Below are 21093 nucleotides of genomic sequence, written 5' to 3' on the forward strand. Positions count from 1 at the left end.
ATTATTATACTATGCAGTTCGTCTCCGTGCCTCAACGTGTGTCCTATCATCTGCCATCTCCTTCTCTTTATGGTGTCTATCAATGTTCGTTTTTCATCTATTGTTCTCAGGATGTCTTCATTTGATCTTCTATCAGTCCAGCTTATTCTCTGCATTTTCCTCCAACACCACATCTCGAGAGCTTCTAACATATCTTTTTCTTTCTTATTAATTGTCCAGGTCTCACTTCCATATAATGCCACACTCCAGACATATGTTTTTATGAGCCGTTTCTTCGTTGCTATGTTCATATTTTTTGATGTTAGTATTTTTCTCTTTTTAAGGAATGTGCTCTTTGCTTGACCTATCCTACTTCTGATTTCTTTAATAGATTTCCCGTTGTCTGTTATAATGCTGCCCAAGTATTTGAAATGGTCTACTTGGATAATTTCTTTGTTTTCTAATGTTATATTTATAGATGGTACGTTTTTCTTGTAGCATACTAAGGTTTTGGTCTTAGCTGAATTTATTTTCAGACTATATTCTTTAAACGTAAAATTCATTACATTTAATGCTGCTTGTAGGTCTTCCTCAGATGTTGCGAGAACGACTATATCATCAGCAAAGCGAAGCATGGTTTTTGTTCTAACCAATGCTTTATGACATTTATTGCTCTTTCAATAAATACATTGAACAATGCAGGTGAAAGTGGGCACCCTTGTCTCACATATTTAGTTAATATTATCAAAGATTTTACTTAAATCGAAATATAATATAATAGAATAATACTTACCAAGACACTGGTATGTATATACTGTCCATCGCAGTATCGCACACCTAGATGTCAGATAAAAAAGGTTCGCTGGCCGAATGCGTGGTTAGGTATATAATGCTTTACATCAGTTAGTAGTCTTCAACCTTTTTGGACTTGCGATCCACGTAAGCTTTGTAAAAAAGCTAAAATTGCTAAAAAGAAGACCTATTGTGACCCAATTTTAAAGCTTACACGACCCACCGGTTGAAGACCACTGCTATACTTTATCGTATTATCATTTTAGATGTACAGACGTTGAACCAAGAAGTCGTCCAATTAGATGCTGAAATATTAACATTGTTTATAAATTGTATTATATTATATTATTTTTCATTTTTATTTATAATAAAATTTTTTTTACATATTTTCGATGTTATGTTTTTTTTGTGCATATTTCGCCAAAATGTTAAGACTGAAGACCAAATTATTAATAAAATAATTACACTTACAGAAAATTACTAGAACTTGGTGGCAGTTGACTAATTAAAGGAAACCAAAATATAGCATTAAATGTTATAATATTACTGAGAGACATTTTATACTATAATATTATATTATTACTAATTATGTTGTTATGATATATTTACAGATACATTTGCTGAAAAATGATCATATCATATTTATTGTTTTAAATGAAGAAAAAAACAAAACCTAACATTAAGTCCTTACTTTAGTATTGCAAATAGTAATATGTTTTAACTTATAATTTATAATCTGATTAAAATATAATGAAAAATAGTAATGAGCAACATAAATAAGAATATATAAATAATATATATATATTGTATTGAGTGCAGTACTTCGGCCAACACTGATACACATATGATAAATTTAATTATTACGAGTCATTTTATATTAAAATTATGTATGTACAATCTTTATTACACATCACATCATGTTTGTTTATTATAAGCTGTATAATATTTAAAATAAAATAAAGGATTTTTACAATAAAACAGGTTTAAAATCGGTTTTCATTAGACATTTCCATTGAGTATCTCTAAAAAAACAAACAAAAATAATAAAAACAATAATAAGTTACAAAAAATTGATTACTTTTTACCATCCCAAAAAATTATATAAAATTATATAAAAGTAACAACTAAACAAATCTATATAAAAAATTAATATAAATCAATAATTTTCTTGAAAATAATTAAGAGAACAATAATAGTGTTTTTTTAACATAATATGTTGAAAATCAAATTGAGAAAAAAATATTTTTCCATTAAAATAAAAACTTAATTTAATGATTAAATAGCGTCAAAAAACGATACAAAATAATTCTACTGGCGATACAACAGATATAGAACAGATACTACACAAAAAAAAAAATTTTAATAATTAAGTTACAATTACACAAAAATAACCAAATGCATAGAAAACAGAAAAATAAAAATAAACATCGTTTAAAAACTAATTATTAAGTCTAGGTACATAATTGATTGTTACTTTAGTAACGTTTGATTTTAATAGTAGTTTGTAAAGTATATCATACCATAATCATACACATCAACTCAATTGATATTCGATTTCCAAGTCAGTTATTCAAAAGGAAAATATCTGAAACATTTATAAAAATCGTAATAATGTAGGAAATCAATAATTTTTTTAAAATTATTATGTTAATATTTGATTTTACTAGAATATTATGTTCAACCGATTTATGAGTAATTATTATTCATAACTGATCGAAAAAATAGTTTTCTTTTTTTATTGTTAAATATCAATATAAAAACCCATGAACACGAAAAAACTATGAAATAATACTTCAACAATTTTCAGAATTTGACTTTCAAACTTTTACTCAGGCTATCGTGATTTGACTTCATAACTTGTCAAAGTATGATATTAATTATTTTTATCATTTAAGTTAAATGCATATTGACATTAATATAATATTACCAACATTAAAATAAATATTGATTAGACAGAGTTTAGACATAAATATTTAAAGGAATATTTAGGTTGTAACGGAATTGTTGTTTTTCTTTTCATTCAAAGATTTCATAATAGACAACCAAATATTTTTTTATATTTAGTGTTACTAAGGTACTCTTAAATTTAATATAATTTATAAATGTAGCTTATTAAATGTTATTATATTGATCAAAGTTCAAACCTACAATAAGTTTTCACCATTGAAAGCTAATTGTGCTTGTTAATATGAGTGTCGTGTTGTATAAAATAACATAACAATTTAAGATATTTTTTTTAATTATGAACAGGTGTACAAATCTATTAAGCATCATAATTAGAAAATAAATAAAATAATTTTACAAATTAATTTCAATAATATAATTACCTTACATAATAATATTATTAATCCATAATTTATAATAATGATAATAATAATAAAAAAAAATTATACTAGACAAAAAGTAATGCGAGCCAAGTATTTAAATATTTAAAATTAAGCAAACTAATAACTAATAAACGGAAAAAAAATAGTGCAGTAATACTAATGTTTATGAGATATATATTTTAATTTATTTGTTATTATATTATTATAAAGACCTGAATTATATGAATGAAAAAAAAAATGTACATAAATTCTATAAATCGATAATCTTAGTTTAACAATTAATTATAATAAATCGAGGACAAATGAATGAAACAAGTTTGTCCCGATTAATCGATTAATGATATGAACTACTACTAATAATCAAAACAATTACATTACAAGTATTATATTTTTATTTAAAATATAATATATATATTATATAAAAAAAAAATATATATAAATAGTCCCAGCAAAAAAGCGTATTAGGAAAAGGTGCCTTCAACGCAATTAAATAACGGGATAGTAGAAAAAAGTGATTAGCTCTACCATACATGATCAGTCTCCTCCATTATGGATATGGGGCAGTTGGAAGCTGAGTGTCCCATATTGTCACAATAAGAGCAAAAGTACTCATAACTGAAGACCGGAAAAAAAAACACACGAATTGATATTAAATAAAATATATTGGAAAAAAACAACATATTTCAGTTTGTTTAAATAATAAATAATCTACTAGGCACTACAATCAAATAAATTTCGAAGACATTAAAAGCACAATCCTATAATTGCTAAAATATTTTTATTTAATTTAAAACATAAATAATTACATTTTAACAAGGCTCTGCAATGGCGGCTATCATGTGTCTAAAAAGGTGCTCAAGCAGCCCTTCATAATTGGGGTGGGTGGGTTGTAGCTGTTGGGTCTTTAACATCCAGACACCAGTATCAACACATAAGACTTTTATTTTTTAACAAACTAATATTTAAAGTACAGTGCTCTATATTTAAAAATTGAAACACCATGTTAATGTGGCATTGTGTTATATATTACGATAACACATATATAGTTAATCAGTTATAATATATATAGTATATTTTGTACATAATACTCGTATAATACTATAATAGTAAATACGCGCATTTTGTACGAAATGAGTAAATTTTTTGGGTTACTGAAATACAAGAGAGAGGGGTACTAGTTCTTATATAAGTGAGCACATGTAACATTTTTTGAGATAGCTTACCCTTAGGCTCTGAATTATCATATTTATTTATTTTATTAAAAAAATTATTTAAAATATATGTATAACAGTAGTGTATACATTTTTACTTCAGTAACAACTGTTAATAACGTCCAATTGGATTTTTAATGATCTAAATTCTTAAACATTAAAATTTATAATTTAAAATTGAACAGCAAGTAATTCTTAAGTTTTGGAAGGTGCATTTAATAAATTTACTTTTTTTAAATTGTTGGACTATCAAAATAAAATATCTACAAAAATTATAATATTTTTAGACTATTTCACAGTTGAAAATTAGTGAAGACACAATACATAATTAATACATAATTCTAACCTATAATTTGATTAGAAAAAAAAAAATTTTATCAAAAATAATATTTTTAAGCTTAGTTTTGTTGAATTAACTTTAATATTAAAATGAATTGACATCTTTTCAAACTAAGGAATGAACATTATCCATGTTTTTTCATGTTTATTTTACATAAGATTTTAATATAATAGTGGTAATAATTTACATACACATAGTTTACTTAAAAATTAAAATATTGTAAAAACATAGAAAATATACTTTAGAGTAGTTTGATTATACCTAGGTAAAAAAATTAATTACACTCCTATATTACACTAAATATACAAAATTGGAATGGCTAAACAAAAATTTGCTTTCTTATAATTGTAAGATAAAGATAACACAACAGGCGAGTATGAGGACCTCTTTAAAATGCTACAGAGTTCTTAAAAGTACCTATAAATGATCTACAATATACAAATAATTAACATCTATCAAAAAATTAATTATATTTTTAGTTATCAGTTATTACATAAAACCATGTTCACTGCAAATAACACTGAATGGGGTCGTTTAATATTGTTCGTATATGCTGAATGGCGCCAATTGGCATAATGTACTTGGTATTAAATAAATTATTATTTAGTGTAGCATTACATTTGATTTTTGATCATGCCTCCTTTAATTATTATTTCATAAGTATGTGCAAGAATTACACTGATATTTTACTTTTTCAATTTTTAAAAATATGTTTTCAAACAAGTATACTTAAATATGATACGTAGCGAACATGTTTTATTGTTACTATAGCAACACGCAAATACAATATAAAAGCTGTAGCTTAATATTTTATATTTACAAAATAAAACGCACATACAATTTAAATATTTAGAAGTAAATTTAAGTTGGTACATTCTAAAAATTAGTAATTTAATTAATACTGAAAATTAAATTTAAATATCATACATGATTACATCATTGTTTTGAATATAGTTAAATTATACTTAATAGTAAATATATAATTTAATAATATAAAATATATATTTCTTTTTATATATTTTAACACAATGAGAAAATACATTTTACAAATTAGATTAAAGAATAATTATTTCCATTAATTAGTAGCTGTTTTAATATTAATGCATATTTAATTAAGATTTAATATTATTTGTATTATATGTAGGTATCCATCATTAAGGTTAATAGATTTCCATAAGAATAAGGGCTCTTATTGGAATTTATTAAATGCATTATGGATTTAATGGTTTTACTATGATAAAAAGATGAATATTATAGTATTACTATGAGAAACAAACAATGACCACAGTAATTCACAATCTGCTTATTATACAGTATTGAATAAAAACAAATTTTTTAACAGAAAAGACTGCAAGTAAGGTTTTCCAATATATTCAACCAGAAAACATTATAAATCATTCCAAACTTATATTTATTTTATTATTGACTACATACACAGCAAAGCAGATGATTTTGTGCTGACATATATTTATGGATTTAATATTTATGAGCATCAATTTTAAAGTAAAATACTAAATTATGTTTATGTTAAACAATAAAAAAAAGTAAAAAGTAAAATGTATAATATATTCACAGTTAAATGTGAATGTGATTAAATAGTAAAAAAAATATCCTTTAGAAATGTTCAAATTCATATTTTTAATAATAAATAAAATTAACCAAATATTACCAATTTTGCGCACTTTTCCCCTTCTATCGGTCACAACCTATGCCACGTTATGCAGATGTGCGCCGCCAGACAAAAACTGGTTGCCACCTGGGATATTCTCTTTGGAATGGAGTATATTATACTTTATAGTTTATACTGCTACTATTATCTCTTTGTATAATACATTATTAAATAATATCACTACTAGGATTCGGATTTCAATGCATTTGCATATTTTTTTTCTACAATTTGGACAGGGTACTTTCCAAACTAAAAATGTAATTTCAATACTAAACAAATGTAAAGCATATCTTTTATTTTCCAAGAAATACGGGATAAAGAGAAACTGATAGTTTTAAATATTAAAACTTGTTTTTTTTATCCCCGGGTCTTTTACATTTTCATGATAAACCAGGTTTGCAAAGCACGAGTCTTGATTATCTTAATAATTACAAACTAATATCAACTATTAATTTTTATTCAAATATATTTATGTCTATATTAATTTTTGACACTTGTCTTAAACATTAAAATCCAGTCCCTAGTCATTATATTCAAAAATAAATAAGTATTGATTGAAGCCATAGTTATTTATTATCACAATGGATAAATGTCCCAAACAAACATAATACATGCATATATTATAGATATGATCTAATATAAAATGTATAAAAACAATGTGCAATTTGTGGTATAATAATAAAATATTAGAAATCTTACTCCATTTGTGCACATTTCAAAATTATCCACCTTTCAAATGAGTAGTATCTGTTAGTCTTGACTACCAAAATTATAATAATACTATTAAAATTCTTTCTAGTAAATTAATAAAAGAACTTTCAATGATCTTAGTAATTTGTACATGACTAGATATACCAAAAGAACTACTTATTCAGAAGTTAAGCATAGCTAGTTTTAATCTAATTAATTTAAAATAGTACATGGTAATACCTGTCCAAGTCGCTATCAGACCATACATCATCTTCCCTATCATCTCTATTTCTACCAATTGCATCACCTAAACGTATTGGATCAAATAATGCTTCTTCCAGGGCAATATTCCATTCAGCACCATCTCGATCTCGTTCACCCCATAATACACCTAATGTTCGGCGCATGGATTGGTTTCTATGGTTTCTTCTCCTCGCATTATTTCTTCGGTTTCTATTAACCTCCACTATTAATATAAATTATTATGATATCACCAACAAATATTACTTAATAATATATTATATTAAAAATACAATTTATTACCTCTATTATTATTACGTTCAACTTTTAAAGTTTCCCGCCTCGTTTTTATTTCATCTGGTAACCAGTCAGATATTTTGTCTAAATAGGTATCTAAAGTTAGACAGTATGATTTATTTTTAACGTAAACTCGACATGTTGGGCAGTGATTAACTCTTCGAGTCCATGACTCAATGCATTCAAGACAAAATGTATGAGAGCAATTTAGCACAGTTGGCTGTAAAAAAAATATTTTTGCTATTAATGATGAGTAAGAATTGATAAACAACAAATAAAAATGCCTATTTTATATGCAATGACAATATTTTAATGAATTTTATAAAATTACATGTATAGATTTGACTATTATTTTTAATATTAGGGTGAAATATTATCAAATTTAAAGGTATTAATATTATCCAGCCACATATGATTTTTATATTTATAAAATGTAAATAACCTATTTGGGTCCTGGATAATACTCTTACCTTAAAATTTACAAATTAAATAATAGGTCAATTCGCCATAAACCAAAAAATAACAAATTAGGAGTAGAGTTCTCCCTGCCCCACCCTTTCACCGGTATTGATAACAGTCGCTTAAATAAATAATATACAAATTTAAAAATAAGTGATTTAAGTATGATAATTAAAAAATATTTAAGATTATAAGTAAAAAAATATAAAATAAAATAAATTATTGACTATTTTATTTAGCGATATTACCTTGATGAACATTTCGTAACATATATTACATTGTAGATCACTTTCAATGCATTGTTCCATTTGATGTTCAATCCAAGAGAAATTTTCTCCCTCATTCTTAATACGCAGCTGTTGACGAAGTGATATAACTAAATTTTCAGCTTCATTTAATTTTTTTACTGTTTCTACTAACACACTATCAGGAGTACCTTCTCTCGTCTCCCCAGTATTATTATCTAAAAGCAATTTTTCAAAAATTATTTAATAAAATGTTTATGTAGGAAAAAAAATATATTTACTTTTTAAGCTCCACTTATCTTGGGTTGCTGTTTTATTAGTTTCTGGTGACCTAAAATTAATATGATTTATTAGTTAAAACAAAAATAGGTAAGAATAAAAAAATATATTCTACTTCTTTGCTGTATTGGGAAGAACTTGATTTCTTTGTCTAGGTCTAGATGCACTACTACTTGGTGAAGCTATCATTGGAGTAGTTTCTCTCCTTGCCGCCACAGGAAAGCTGATTTCTTCATCATCATCAGAGGATTCCGCTATAAAAATAAATACAGAGCATTATAGAAGGTACAAATGTATAAATATTTTTCAAACTTCCTAAAATTAGCTTATTTTCAGATGAGTTTCTATTATTTTAATTATACTAGATACAATATCAGAAGACTGCTTGTGGCGGATTTTAATGACTGTAATTTGGAATTAATTTTTTATTAATTAACCTTTGGTTTACTGATTCAATTTTATTGTAATTTTTAAATATATACTTGGATACATACGATAGGGCATAAGACATAATAGATACAATGGCCGATTAAAAGTCTTGTAAGGTACATATGTGGGATGGCAGCAAAACCAAATTTGAATTAAATGGTCTCGAATAATGATTTTTGTATGCATTTCAAGTTTACCTAGGATAGTTTACCTATCAAGACTTATGTCAATCATTTGACATGTAAAACACCATTGTATATCGTTATCTGTAATTCTATAAATGTCCAAAATCTACATATTAATTGTAAAAAAAATGGACCAGATATATAAAAATGTATTTAACTTATAACTTTAAATATATTAATATTTATGCCGGAAAGCAAGTGACATTCTTCACGACGAATTTTACGAGAAGCGTTACACAACAGGTAACACACATTGCGTAGTCGTCGGACAGGGATAGAACGCGGACGATGGATTATTTACCTTGAATCTGGAACGGGCTGTCAGAGCGGATGGATCCCAGATCGTGAGAGTTCCAGCAACGGTTGCCAAATCGACATGATCCCCTCATGAAATACAAACATACTGAAGAAGACATGGTGGACTTATAATATTCGTAAGCTGTTGTTGCGCTTATCTGTAAGTTCACGTAATGTCGTTGCTAAAGTTTATGGTGAAGTCTTTGTCGTCCAACTGTGGTATTGTGTAGATGCTGAAACGAATGAAAGGGTTATCAGAAAAAGATAAAACCGTATTGAGAAACGTGCGCGTTAAGTTAGCCGAAGATTCAAGATTTGACCGTAATCACTTCGCTGATGGAAGGGGGGTGGTCGCGAGGCGAACAGACTACTTACATCTATGGTCGTTTCGGCGGCGTAGGTCGGAAAGGAAAAGACCCGAACTAAGAAAATGACCGCACCGATAAAACGCGGAAAATCATACAGCGGTTTGTTTTAAAATAGATGTGCGACACATACACCAAACGACAGACAGAAAAGAGACGAGTGACTGACGACCGTCGACTGATCAGTGATCAGTGTACGAAAAATGGTGATCGCCGGTCGGCGAACAAACAACGATCGGTGGCGCGGTGGTGGTTGAGCGGAGCGGTCCCGAATCTATGGTTTACAGAATGCGGAATTCTATCTTCCGGCTCACGACGGCGGTTGCGCGATCGACGAATACGTGGCTTGTGCGCAGTTGCGCTCTACGCGGATGGCGGATAGTTTGAGTCTTTGAGAGGCGTGTCTCAGACAGTCAGACCGGCGCGATGACGGCTGACGGATCGTTGTCGGTGGGTGGCGGGGTACACTGACCGACCGGAATGTTGGTCAGCTGCAGACCTGCAGTCGCAATTTTTATCGTGGCGCGAGTGTGACCACCATACAAATATCGGTCACGGACGCTGCGTGTCTACAATCTATATAACCGCGGTCTATGATCACGGCTGAGATATTTACCGCACGGCATCATCTATGTTATCTCTACCGCGTTGAAACGTTATCGGATATTCGGATACCGGAGCTCGCGCGCTCGTGAATCGTGATAGCACAAGGAATACGATATACGAAATACGAATACGATATACTACTGCAGTAGACACTAGACGACAGACGTACTGTATTGGCGTACTGCTGCTGTTTGTAGCATTACACTACAATTATTGCTGCGCACGTTTGTCTAGTCAGACTAGTACTGTGACTCTTTTCGAAAATTTGGTTTAAGATTTATCTTTGATCGTGCATAAAACGTTAAATTTTTTTCACGTACAATTTTCATTCACAGTTTATGTTACTCCTTCTACAGCTGTTTTTCCGAATGTTTGACGATAGAAGGATACGTTACTAGACCGATGGCTAATCGACGATGATGACGCGCTCCGTTAACACGTCATGCAGCTGTTGTGGCTGTCGTAGGTAGCCGTTATCCGTTGGGCAATAATGGATATCCCGGAGATTGTGAACGATTCTCCGCCTTCCAAAACAACCGAAAATAATGATCGCGTCGACAGCATCCAGGTAATGGATGATGACGAGGAGGAAGAAGAAATTTGCACGTCCGACGTAAACCAACTGAAAGTACCCGGTGAAGATCAACTGGAAATATCCAATGAAAACCAACTAGAAGGACCCAGTGAAGACCAACAGAAAGTACTAGATGATGTCGTTCGACAGCAACGAGATGAACTAGACTACTATCAGCGGCAATTGGCCATCAATGAGCACAAGTACCTGACTGATGTCAGCGATTTGCGATCGCAGTTACAGTCATCAAAGAAAATGTATGATACTGCTAAGCATGAGAAAGAAGCGGCGTTCATGCGCTATGTGCTTAAGGAAAAGGAAATTCTGGACTTGAACACAGAAAAGAAAAAACTGATTGATAGTTTGAAAGACAAGGACAAGCAGATTGCATGGTTGAAAGCCAACTGTAAAGATGTGGCCAGTTTTACGACCGTAATAGAAACAAAAAACAAAGAAATCAAGGAATACAAGGTTATAATTGACTTGCTCAAAGATGACAAGTCAAAAATTTCAAAAGACTTGGACTTCTGGAAAACTAAATATGAACACGAGTCAAAATGTTCTCATGAAACAGAAAGTAAATTACTGCACGAAATACAAGAACTTCAAAATAGATTGGAATCATTGACCAAACAAAATGAATCATTTAATGAAGAGAGTAATTTAGAAAAGATAATACTGAACAGTAAAATGTATTTGGATTTGAAGAAATGTTCAGAGCAACAACTTCAAGAGATGAACAAATTAAAAAGTGTTATCGAAGAGTTGAATAGTAACTTTACCAAATGCACCTATACTGTAAATTCTTTGGAAAATGAAAATATTGATCTTAAAACTTATATGAAAAGTTGTGAAATCAAAACCAATGAATTGCTTATGTTCACTGAAAATTTGAGTTCACGCAATGCATCACTGCAGTCAGAATGTTTAAATTTACAAACAGCTTTGGACAAATTAAAAAGCGACTGTGATATATTGAAACAAAAAAACAATGACCTCAAGATTGCTTTCAAATCACAAGAGGATAGTATTGCGAAAGAAAAAGAGCTTTATGATTGCGACAAAAAAGAACTGGCCAGTCATTTGGCGCATAAAATGCAAATGATTGCAGACTTGAAAACCACATTAGAGCGCACTCAAGATGATTTACATGTTTCTAAACGAAAGTTTAAAACTACTGTGTCTGAGCTGACCAAAGAGTTACAGAAAAAAAACATTGTTGATACCTCTGTTGAAATGAAAATGGTCTTAGACAAAATGGTCAAACTGCAGCAAGAAAATGCAAGGATATGCGAAAAACTGGATTTTGTCGAAGACCACAACAAGCATTTGCTATGCGAACTGAAAAAAAAAAGTAGTATTATGCAAAAACACGGTATATCTGGTGGCAAGAATGGCCTAGTGCCTGGTCTGAACGAACAGAAACCTGAACGTTACTGATAATATGAGTACTATCAACAATCGACAACTAAATATCACTGTACATCTACTAATTTATAAGTATTCATTATTGTTTTTTTTAACTTTAATATAATCTAAGTATTTAATCTAGTCCTATTATATTATTATTGATTATCATTATTATGAATGTTGTTACTCTTTATTACATAAATAAAAAAAATAATGTACATTTACACTTTGGTTTGCGTGACATTAATTATTATGCCTATTAACCATGATAAAAAACAATTTTCGAGTCGTGGACATTACTTTATGATTTGGTTAAGTAAATCATGTTTAGTGTGTTTATTATAGTCAGTATTAAATAGTTGTTTTATTTTTTTATTTTTACATTGTTTCCTAGAGTCCATACATTTTCAACCATATAAATATAATGTATTATTTTCCTATGACCTATGCAATTATTTATACTACTTATAAATTATGATCTAATTTAGCTCTAACTGAAAACAAATACATGTGTCATGTGTCATGTACAATATGTGTATACTGCATAGTTATGTAGAGAGTAATGTTTGAGATTCTGATTAGGGACTATTTTATTATTATTAAAAAGTAAAAACAACTAAAAACACTTAGAAAATATAATAAATGTCATCTATGGTGTTACATGATGAAAGTGCATTATTTTCAAAAGCCAAAACTAATTAATTAAATTCAAGCACACACTATAATATTTTAAAAGATTTAAGGACTTTTTTTTTATTTTTAATTGTTGAAAATAATGAAAATTATTGTCTGAAAGTTTGAAATATTATGTTTTGTTTTAATTTGTTGTTTTATACAAGTATAATTTACTCTAGTTTTTAATAACCCTTTTTAACCTGATATTGTAAATTTTTAGTCACACATTTATTATTAAATACCAAAAACCTACAAATAATTAATACATTTTTAAAAACATAAATAATAACTATTATTATTTATTTCGCAGAATTTAATTTTACAAGAATGGGTTATGTATATAGATATTATACTGCATCGTCTACTATCAAAGAAAAAATCCTTGTTTTAATAGACGAGTCTCCAAAAAACAATAATAACAAGATACTCTGTATGATATTGTATTCATATTTTAAATGCAATATATTTTGATATGCGACAAGAAATAAAAAAGTTGATACTTTTTATTAATTACAGTGAAACTTCCATTAATAGTTACCTCTAAATAGCGATCATTATTTATGGCTCCTCCAGTAATCGTTAATTAGAAGTTTCACTGTATATAAATAATCGTATAGTCATATATAAATTTTCAGATTACAAATATCAATATATTTGTTGTTATATTCTTAAGAAATACACTAGTTGTGCCTATTGACTGGCCATCAATTAAGGAAATAACCATCTATCTGTTTTACTATCACAATTTAGTAAGTTTTCAAACAGGTACATGCGAGACAATCAATAAATAATATGTAATTAATAAATTTAAGATTTGAAGAGAAATGTTTTCCAAAATTAAATGTTTATTTCTAAGAGATATTTTTAACAGTTGGTATAATGCTCAATAAATATCAATCAACAAGAAAAATAATGTAAGACTATAATATTTTTACCATTAACTCATATTGAGCTGACTTAATGTAAGTCAGCAGGACACCAGGACACGCATAAATATTATAAAAGATAAATAAGTAATCAATTTTCATATCCATACACCGACAAATTTTAAGTTATTGCATATTGTGTTGGCGTAGACAGCTTCACTCAGGACCATTTGATAAAGATATATGGTAACGATGACAAAGATTCTCTGTTGATAACTGATGTATATATATATATTATATTTTTATTAATTACGAACTCAATCACTAATCAGTAAATATAGTATAATGACCTTAAAACATTTTTAAATGTTTGAATATGCATTTATGGATTTTTATAAACCAAAATATAAATTTAATTAATTGTTAGATATATATTTTTTCCATTTTTTGTCCTTCATTGAGAATTTTTAAATAGTAGTCTCACTGTAATAATTTAAATGTATTAAGTACAAAACAAAATATATATAAAAAGCTTTTACTCAGTCAAAATGAACAAAATAAACATAATCAATTCAAAATACAAGTTTAATCTCAAATACCTATAATACTTGAATACTTACATTATATTATATTAATAATATAAAAACAACAGTTTATACTATGGATTTTTAATAAATTTAATACAATTTTATGTATAATGAACAACTGAGGAAGATATTTTTAATGTAATTGTAACATACTCATTCAAATAACAATTTATAATTTATATAATATATATGTGTGTGTTTTGCAATATAGTAACTGCAAGTGTGTTTATTAACTGTCTTTTATGTATCAATGTATCATAGGTATAGTATAAGAAAAAAAAATATAATATAAATCAATAAATATTTAAATTATAAAAATTAAACTTTAATTATAAGTGCTTAAAACTTTAAAATAATAATAAAATTATCTATAATCTAAATAGTTTATAATTGAGCTCTGGGGTATCAAATAAAAAAGTTTACAACCAATTTTACTGATTTTTAAGAGTAGAAAATACAACTTGTAAGGAAACTAAAAACATTTAACAAGACGTAATACAATTGCACAACAGAAATTAAGATTTATACTTAAATTTATATGTTGTACCAGAAAAGATTTATTTTTGTAATTTATCTGCCTAAATGAAAAATAATTATATGCTCCGGTGACAAATTTAAATATAATAAAATACTGTTTAAGAATATAAACATAAAATTGTTGTTTTACATTAAAATGCAACTAGACTAATAATGTAAGTTATTATAAAGTGGTACTCTTAATAATATAAAGATCAAAGAGGTAATATTTATCATAGAATACTTTTATTAATTTTTTTTATAAATACAAAAGAATATTGTGTTTCTAATGGATTCTTAAGTCTACATTAATTATAGAACTAAGTTTAAATAAAAAAAAAAAATATTTGAACACTGGTGTCTTAAAATATAATGCACTAGGATTTCATTAACTTATGAAATTAGTATATTTTAAATTGCAAATGAGTGATAATTTCAGTATGCTCAAAATATTATAAGAAATAGTTAATATTATCGAGACGTATTATTAGTTAGATCTACAATATCAATAACAGGAGGTTGTAGGTTGTAGACACTATACCTAGCAGTATTTCTAATAGGCAAGGCTGGTGGTACATCAACTAAATTAAACATGGATTGTTCTCTTCTAGTGCGGGTTGTTGATTGATTAGCCCTTCTTCTACCTCTTTTAGCCACTTGAGGTGGATACCCATTCCCTAAGTCAAATAATATATGTTGAATATATGATTACATCACTTAATGAGTACTTTATGCATTATTGATTTAATAATAATAGATAACATTTATTTAAAAACTCTTACTTTCACGTTGTAAAGTAACACGTTGCTCCTTTATTGTTCCACCTAGAATATCACATAGGTTTGTGATATAAGTATCCAAAATAAGACAATAAGTTATAGATTCCACAATACCCCGGCAGACAGGACAACAGGGGCTTTTGCTCAACCATTTTTTAAGACAGCTTTCGCAGAAAGTGTGGTTGCAACTAGCTGTACTTGCCTTTAAAAAATATTTAAAAAGAAAAAATATATATTAATATATAATAACATTGGTAAACATTAAATATAAATAAATAAATAGTTTATACCCGAAACATCACTTCATTACAAATAGAACATTGAAAATCATTTTCTAAGAGTTTAATGATTTGAGTTTTAAATATTTCTACAGGTTCTTCTTCCTGAGCAGTTTTAGCATCCAACAGTTCTGCTTAAATAAATAAAAACCATAATGAAATTTTGAGTGTTAAGAATAATTTCACAATATTACCTTTTTGCATCGCACATGTTTTGCGATTAATATTCAGCTCGTTATTCAACTCTCGATTGTTATCTTGTAGCTAAAAAAAATATATTTGTTTATTGATTTACATTCAATAAATGTATACTAACATTTTTACATACTTTAATTATTTCTTTATTCATCTTGTCATTCATTTCTGTTACATCCTTAATCATTTTATTAAATGCATTCATTTGAGTTTTAGTGTCATTGTAAAGTTTTGTGTTATCATATTTTAACTGCAAAAAATAATATAATCAAACATATTACTTTTATAATAGTTCAAAATAAAACACACAGGTGTTTATCACATAAAAAACATTGGGATGGCTTAAAATATCAAAGATGTAAAATATTTATATGATGAATAAAAGCTGTATATTACATTAAAACTATTTTATTTCAATTGGTTACAATTCATAAATGATAAATATTAGAAGAGCAATGTATATTATCATTTATTAATCCAACACTTATTCGGTTATATACTTTTAGGTATAATGTTGTTACTTAGTGGAAGTAATACTATTGTGGGAACCACTTAATTTGTGATACCACAGAAACAAATGTATATTTTCTACAGTTTATGTTAATTATAAAAAGAGTACAGAAACATATCAACTATCAGGCCTGTCAACTATTTATTTACAGTTTTAAATTTAGTTTATTTACACCAATTGTACTTACTTCCTTTACAAGATTCTGAAGCTTACGTATCTTTGAAATTTTTAATTTGTTATGTTCCTCTACATCAGCAGTTTCTTCATCTAATCTGTAAATAAAAAACATATAAATAATATATTTATCAGCTCACCATAAAATGTTTAAGTACTCTAAATGTTTTTAATACAAAACAAACACAATTACTAAAGTTAAAGATTCTAAATAGAAAAGTAGGAAATTATTAATTTCACAATCTATTATTTTTTAATGTGTTTTTCAGGTAGAAGGTTTTTTGTTTTAACAGATTGAAAATTGAGAACTCTTTATTTGTTTTTCTAAGCATAAAGAAAATTGATCACTATCCAGATATTTGGAGAAATTTTAAGAAATGCAATTTTAATATAACTGCTCAGAATACATTTTTAATGCAACAATATTGATCACCTTCATACATTTAATATAACAATAAACAAGGTACCCTGTAGAATGAAGAAAATTAAAACAAGTGTCGGCACCAAATCTTATAATCTTTCAGTTAAGACTGCCAAACCCTCCAAAATAATCCCTATGGTTTTACTCTTTGTGGCAAGTATGAAATACATAAATATTAGTATATTATGCTCATAATTTTTGGTGAAGACAAATAGCATAAATTATAAAATAATATTATCAATATTATTTCATATATTACCAACAACCTTTTTTGTTTAAACTTTAAATAAGTATCCAAAGGTATTCAAAATTTGAACTTGAAATGTTTATTTATGACTTTTTGAGGAACCTCGTTTTCAATTTGTAAATCTAAGCTATACATTTTTAACAAAAAAATAATTGAAAATGTTCATATTTGTCAAAATGTTAACTACAAACAATTATTGAAATAATTACTTGTACTTATTTTAAATTTTAAATACTTTTTGACCGAGTTTAAAATTTATTATTTTCATTTATAAAGAAAGCTTAAATTTTTTTAAATTTATGAAATGTTTCACAATTACATATTAATCAGTATTAATTTACTTACCTGGATTTCTTTTTAGGATTTGCTAAAAGGCAAAACTTGTAAATAAAGTCCCAGGTTTTACTTTTATCAGTATAGGCAATAAGATCTCCATTTTTTAATGGAACTTCGGTGCTTGCAATTTTTTTATAATTCAAATATGTACCAGAAGATGATCCCTGAAAAAAAAAGAAAAAATTGAAAATGTGAAAATAAAGTTGTAAGGCTTTTAATTGGTTTATAGTTGATTATTGACCATTGTGTTCATTATTGACTGTATCCTATTCTATACTATCTCAAAGTATTATATTAGTGTTTGAATAATGAAAACTTATGATTGTTAATATTATATCCATAATAAAATGTTTTAAGAAAACAATTTTGATTTATCTTAAAAGATAACATAAAGTATTATGAATACCTATAGCTTAATAGATACATAAGAAATAGTCACAAAATTTAAAAAATAATTAAAACCAAATTTGTGACAAATCATATTTTACATATTGCTTTCCAGTAGCAGCAGAGGATAGACTTTGAAACTGAATCTCCCAATAAAAATAAACACCAGTTGGTCAGTGTCTACTAATGAATAATAATTCATAAGAATATTTTTATTGAAGGAATAATTTTTTTTTTTTATCATTAATATATACATATATAAAAGTTATTAATGATAAATTATAAACAGAATGATTCACCAAGCATGTTCCCTGTTTTTCAATAATGAATTTATTTAAATTCTAATTTTTGAAATATTTAAACATTAACCATAATATCATCCAACTCTTGCAATTTTTTGTACAACTTAAAGAGAATTCTGTGGTAATACAAACTTTTGTTTTACAAATAAAACCGCTTTCCCTCGCTCCTATTTGTACTGTTAATTATTTTGTTTTTAATTTTTAAAAATACTAATAGGTAGTGAAATATTTTAATCAATAATAATGATCCTCAAAAATTATTTTACTAAAATATAAAATATGTATATCACATTAAGTTTTTTTTAACTACTAGTCACCAAGGTTAAATAACTAAAAAAACTACTTGCTTGAATTTTGATATTTTTTCATCAAAATTTCCACTAAAATTATACACAAATAATTCTTTGTACAAAAGGAGCGTTGTTATTGGAAAAAAAATTTGTATCTCTTCAAGACATTCCTTAAATGATGCTTTATCTGCATGTTTTTTTTCCATCTGACAAACTTGAATAACTATTTTTGTAGTTCTGATATCAATAAAATAAAAACAATGTTCCACAGTAAAAAATCTCCTTTTTTTTAATGTCAAGATTTGGTTATCTTGGACTACAGTTCAAGTGGTTCTTACCCGCGTGAAACAACACATGAGAGTGAGGTGACCTCTTACTACAAAAATATCAAGAATTTTGAATAACTGCATTATTGTAGAAAATAAAGGGGGTTACATGCTTGGTGAATCATCCTGTTAATTTTAGTGCAGTCATTATAACAATTGCCAGTTAAATGAAATTACTACCTAACAGTTTCAAATGTATGAATTATATTGCCAAGGCTATTACTGGGTTTGTGGAGAAGGTCGAGAATAAGCCACTAGTTATATATGGTATTAATATTTGGTTTAATAAATTGTAATTTTTGCTATTTGATGTGCCATCCAATCATAACTCCCTTCAATATTTATTATTTACCCATGGTATACCTCTGCAGCAGACTTAAAATATTTTGAGGTTTATACCTCTTTACCAACAGAGAAATATCAGTAAGATCATATAACAAATACAAAAAAAACTGTATGTACTAATATTTACTCACATTGTCCTTAAGGAGAAATTGACCACTTGCATATGTGATGGTAGAATGAGAGCGAGAAATGTATAGTTCTTCGATTACTACCGAGGATTTTAGAAGGCGTCCAAAGAGAAACTGTTTAAACAGATACACTTTAGTTACAAATTAAAAACAGACAAGCAGAATAATGATAGGTAGATACAATACTTACTGGACTATCGGTTTTCACCTCATATAATTCTCCAGTCTTTGTGTCCTGAATGAATGCAAGCGGTACATTTGAATCACTATTCAGCCTTTTGGAACTCATAACGTTTTTGATGTCTTCTAACATATTGAACAATGCTAATGTATTAAACATGCATATGCCACAGATATTAGACACATTTTATAAAAATTAATTAACAGACACAGGCATATACACGCACACCTAATAAATGGCGGAGTGAAAAACTTAAGTGTGAAAACACGATTTACTAAGTATATTAATATTACGGAACTAGTTAAAATCACAGATTAAAATATACGTTGTTCAAAGGACAATTAATTAGGTCGATTATTAAATATTCAATGATACGAACATACAAAAAATCACGAGTCGTGTATAAGATATTATCTGATAATAACAATAATCAAACGAACACGATGCGAACGTTCATTGCTTCCATCACATCATAATAGAATACAAGTTCGAGTAGCAAGCAAGACTATTCAGACGTCGATTTTGTAATTTGTAACACTAATATAGGATATACCATTCACCGTAGGGCGTAGGTATTAGGTATTCCAAAAAACAATAAATTGAATAAATATTATAAATCTACTATCTTTAAGTAAAAGTCAACCATATACTGTAAAACATAGATAAATATAATAATATGAAGTTAGTTGAATAAAACCGTCGCATCGCAACTCACAACAGCAGTGCTTCATCATCAGCTGTGTAAAACTCAGTGTGACCATACCACGTCTCGGAAAGTCAAATCTTCCGAAAACATTAAACGAGTTTTTGTGGAGGCATAGATTAGATTAAATATACTTAATATACGGTGGAGGTAACGTAAGCTAGATAATAATATCTTTAATCATGCTAAGTAGATTGTAGCCGTTGTAGGTATAGTTAGCTAATTAGCTGATAGTTTAGTGGTTTACTGAAAATTTAAATATTGATATTATACATGACGCAATGATTCATACTATGATTTGAGACAGACCTTAAATATATTTTAAATCGTGATGCATATTATGAAACTTGTTCATTTATCATCAAAACGATCCGAAAAAAAAAAAAATTAATTAATAAAAAATTATTTTTATTTCTATAAACTAAACCGTTAAAAGTTGGTTACTGATAGTA

The 21093-nt window shown here is 27.5% G+C and overlaps 3 protein-coding genes across 5 annotated transcripts; 1 reads left to right on the forward strand and 2 right to left on the reverse strand.

Annotated features, from left to right (window-relative positions):
- Nucleotides 1–1387: 1387 nt before the first annotated feature.
- Nucleotides 1388–10062, reverse strand: LOC132920085 (probable E3 ubiquitin-protein ligase makorin-1). 2 transcript variants are annotated; one of them, XM_060982154.1, is made up of 8 exons: nt 9815–10062; nt 9444–9672; nt 8644–8782; nt 8531–8580; nt 8253–8467; nt 7552–7765; nt 7249–7474; nt 1388–2356 (listed from the first exon to the last, which is right to left on the reverse strand). In XM_060982154.1, the coding sequence occupies exons 2-8, from the start codon at nt 9556–9558 to the stop codon at nt 2338–2340; spliced, it is 978 nt and encodes a 325-aa protein (XP_060838137.1). In that variant the 5' UTR covers nt 9559–9672; nt 9815–10062; the 3' UTR covers nt 1388–2337. The 2 variants fall into 2 exon arrangements, with proteins under 2 accessions (XP_060838137.1, XP_060838136.1); XM_060982153.1 differs by lacking the exon at nt 1388–2356 and adding an exon at nt 2992–3713 and having other exon boundaries at nt 9815–10060.
- A 337-nt stretch (nt 10063–10399) lies between these two features.
- Nucleotides 10400–12618, forward strand: LOC132920082 (coiled-coil domain-containing protein 186-like). Its single transcript, XM_060982148.1, has one exon. It carries the CDS (start codon nt 10901–10903, stop codon nt 12422–12424), a length of 1524 nt encoding a protein of 507 aa, XP_060838131.1. The 5' UTR covers nt 10400–10900; the 3' UTR covers nt 12425–12618.
- Nucleotides 12619–14454: 1836 nt separating this feature from the next.
- On the reverse strand, nt 14455–20656 carry LOC132922058 (E3 ubiquitin-protein ligase RNF8-like). Of its 2 annotated transcripts, XM_060985368.1 has the most exons (10): nt 20318–20656; nt 19948–20063; nt 19761–19871; nt 17989–18143; nt 16989–17073; nt 16424–16540; nt 16290–16359; nt 16108–16226; nt 15821–16019; nt 14455–15715 (listed from the first exon to the last, which is right to left on the reverse strand). In XM_060985368.1, exons 2-10 carry the CDS (start codon nt 20044–20046, stop codon nt 15510–15512), a joined length of 1161 nt encoding a protein of 386 aa, XP_060841351.1. In that variant the 5' UTR covers nt 20047–20063; nt 20318–20656; the 3' UTR covers nt 14455–15509. The 2 variants fall into 2 exon arrangements, with proteins under 2 accessions (XP_060841351.1, XP_060841350.1); XM_060985367.1 differs by having other exon boundaries at nt 19948–20655.
- Nucleotides 20657–21093: the final 437 nt, after the last annotated feature.

The sequence above is a fragment of the Rhopalosiphum padi genome, chromosome 2 (assembly GCF_020882245.1).
Source record: "Rhopalosiphum padi isolate XX-2018 chromosome 2, ASM2088224v1, whole genome shotgun sequence".
Classification (NCBI taxonomy): Eukaryota; Metazoa; Arthropoda; class Insecta; order Hemiptera; family Aphididae; genus Rhopalosiphum; species Rhopalosiphum padi.

Bases quoted from the DNA above. Each gene is read 5' to 3' on its own strand.
- LOC132920085 (XM_060982153.1), bottom strand. From the start codon at position 9,558: ATGTCTTCTTCAGTATGTTTGTATTTCATGAGGGGATCATGTCGATTT. The intron at 8,783-9,443 runs GTAAATAATCCA...TTATTTTTATAG, and splicing joins CAGCCCGTTCCAGATTCAAG to CGGAATCCTCTGATGATGAT. The intron at 8,581-8,643 runs GTAGAATATATT...TATTAATTTTAG, and splicing joins CTTCCCAATACAGCAAAGAA to GTCACCAGAAACTAATAAAA.
- LOC132920082 (XM_060982148.1), top strand. From the start codon at position 10,901: ATGGATATCCCGGAGATTGTGAACGATTCTCCGCCTTCCAAAACAACC.
- LOC132922058 (XM_060985367.1), bottom strand. From the start codon at position 20,097: ATGTTTAATACATTAGCATTGTTCAATATGTTAGAAGACATCAAAAAC. The intron at 19,872-19,947 runs GTAAGTATTGTA...CTGTTTAAACAG, and splicing joins AGGTGAAAACCGATAGTCCA to TTTCTCTTTGGACGCCTTCT. The intron at 16,541-16,988 runs GTAAGTACAATT...TATTTTTTGCAG, and splicing joins TTCAGAATCTTGTAAAGGAA to TTAAAATATGATAACACAAA.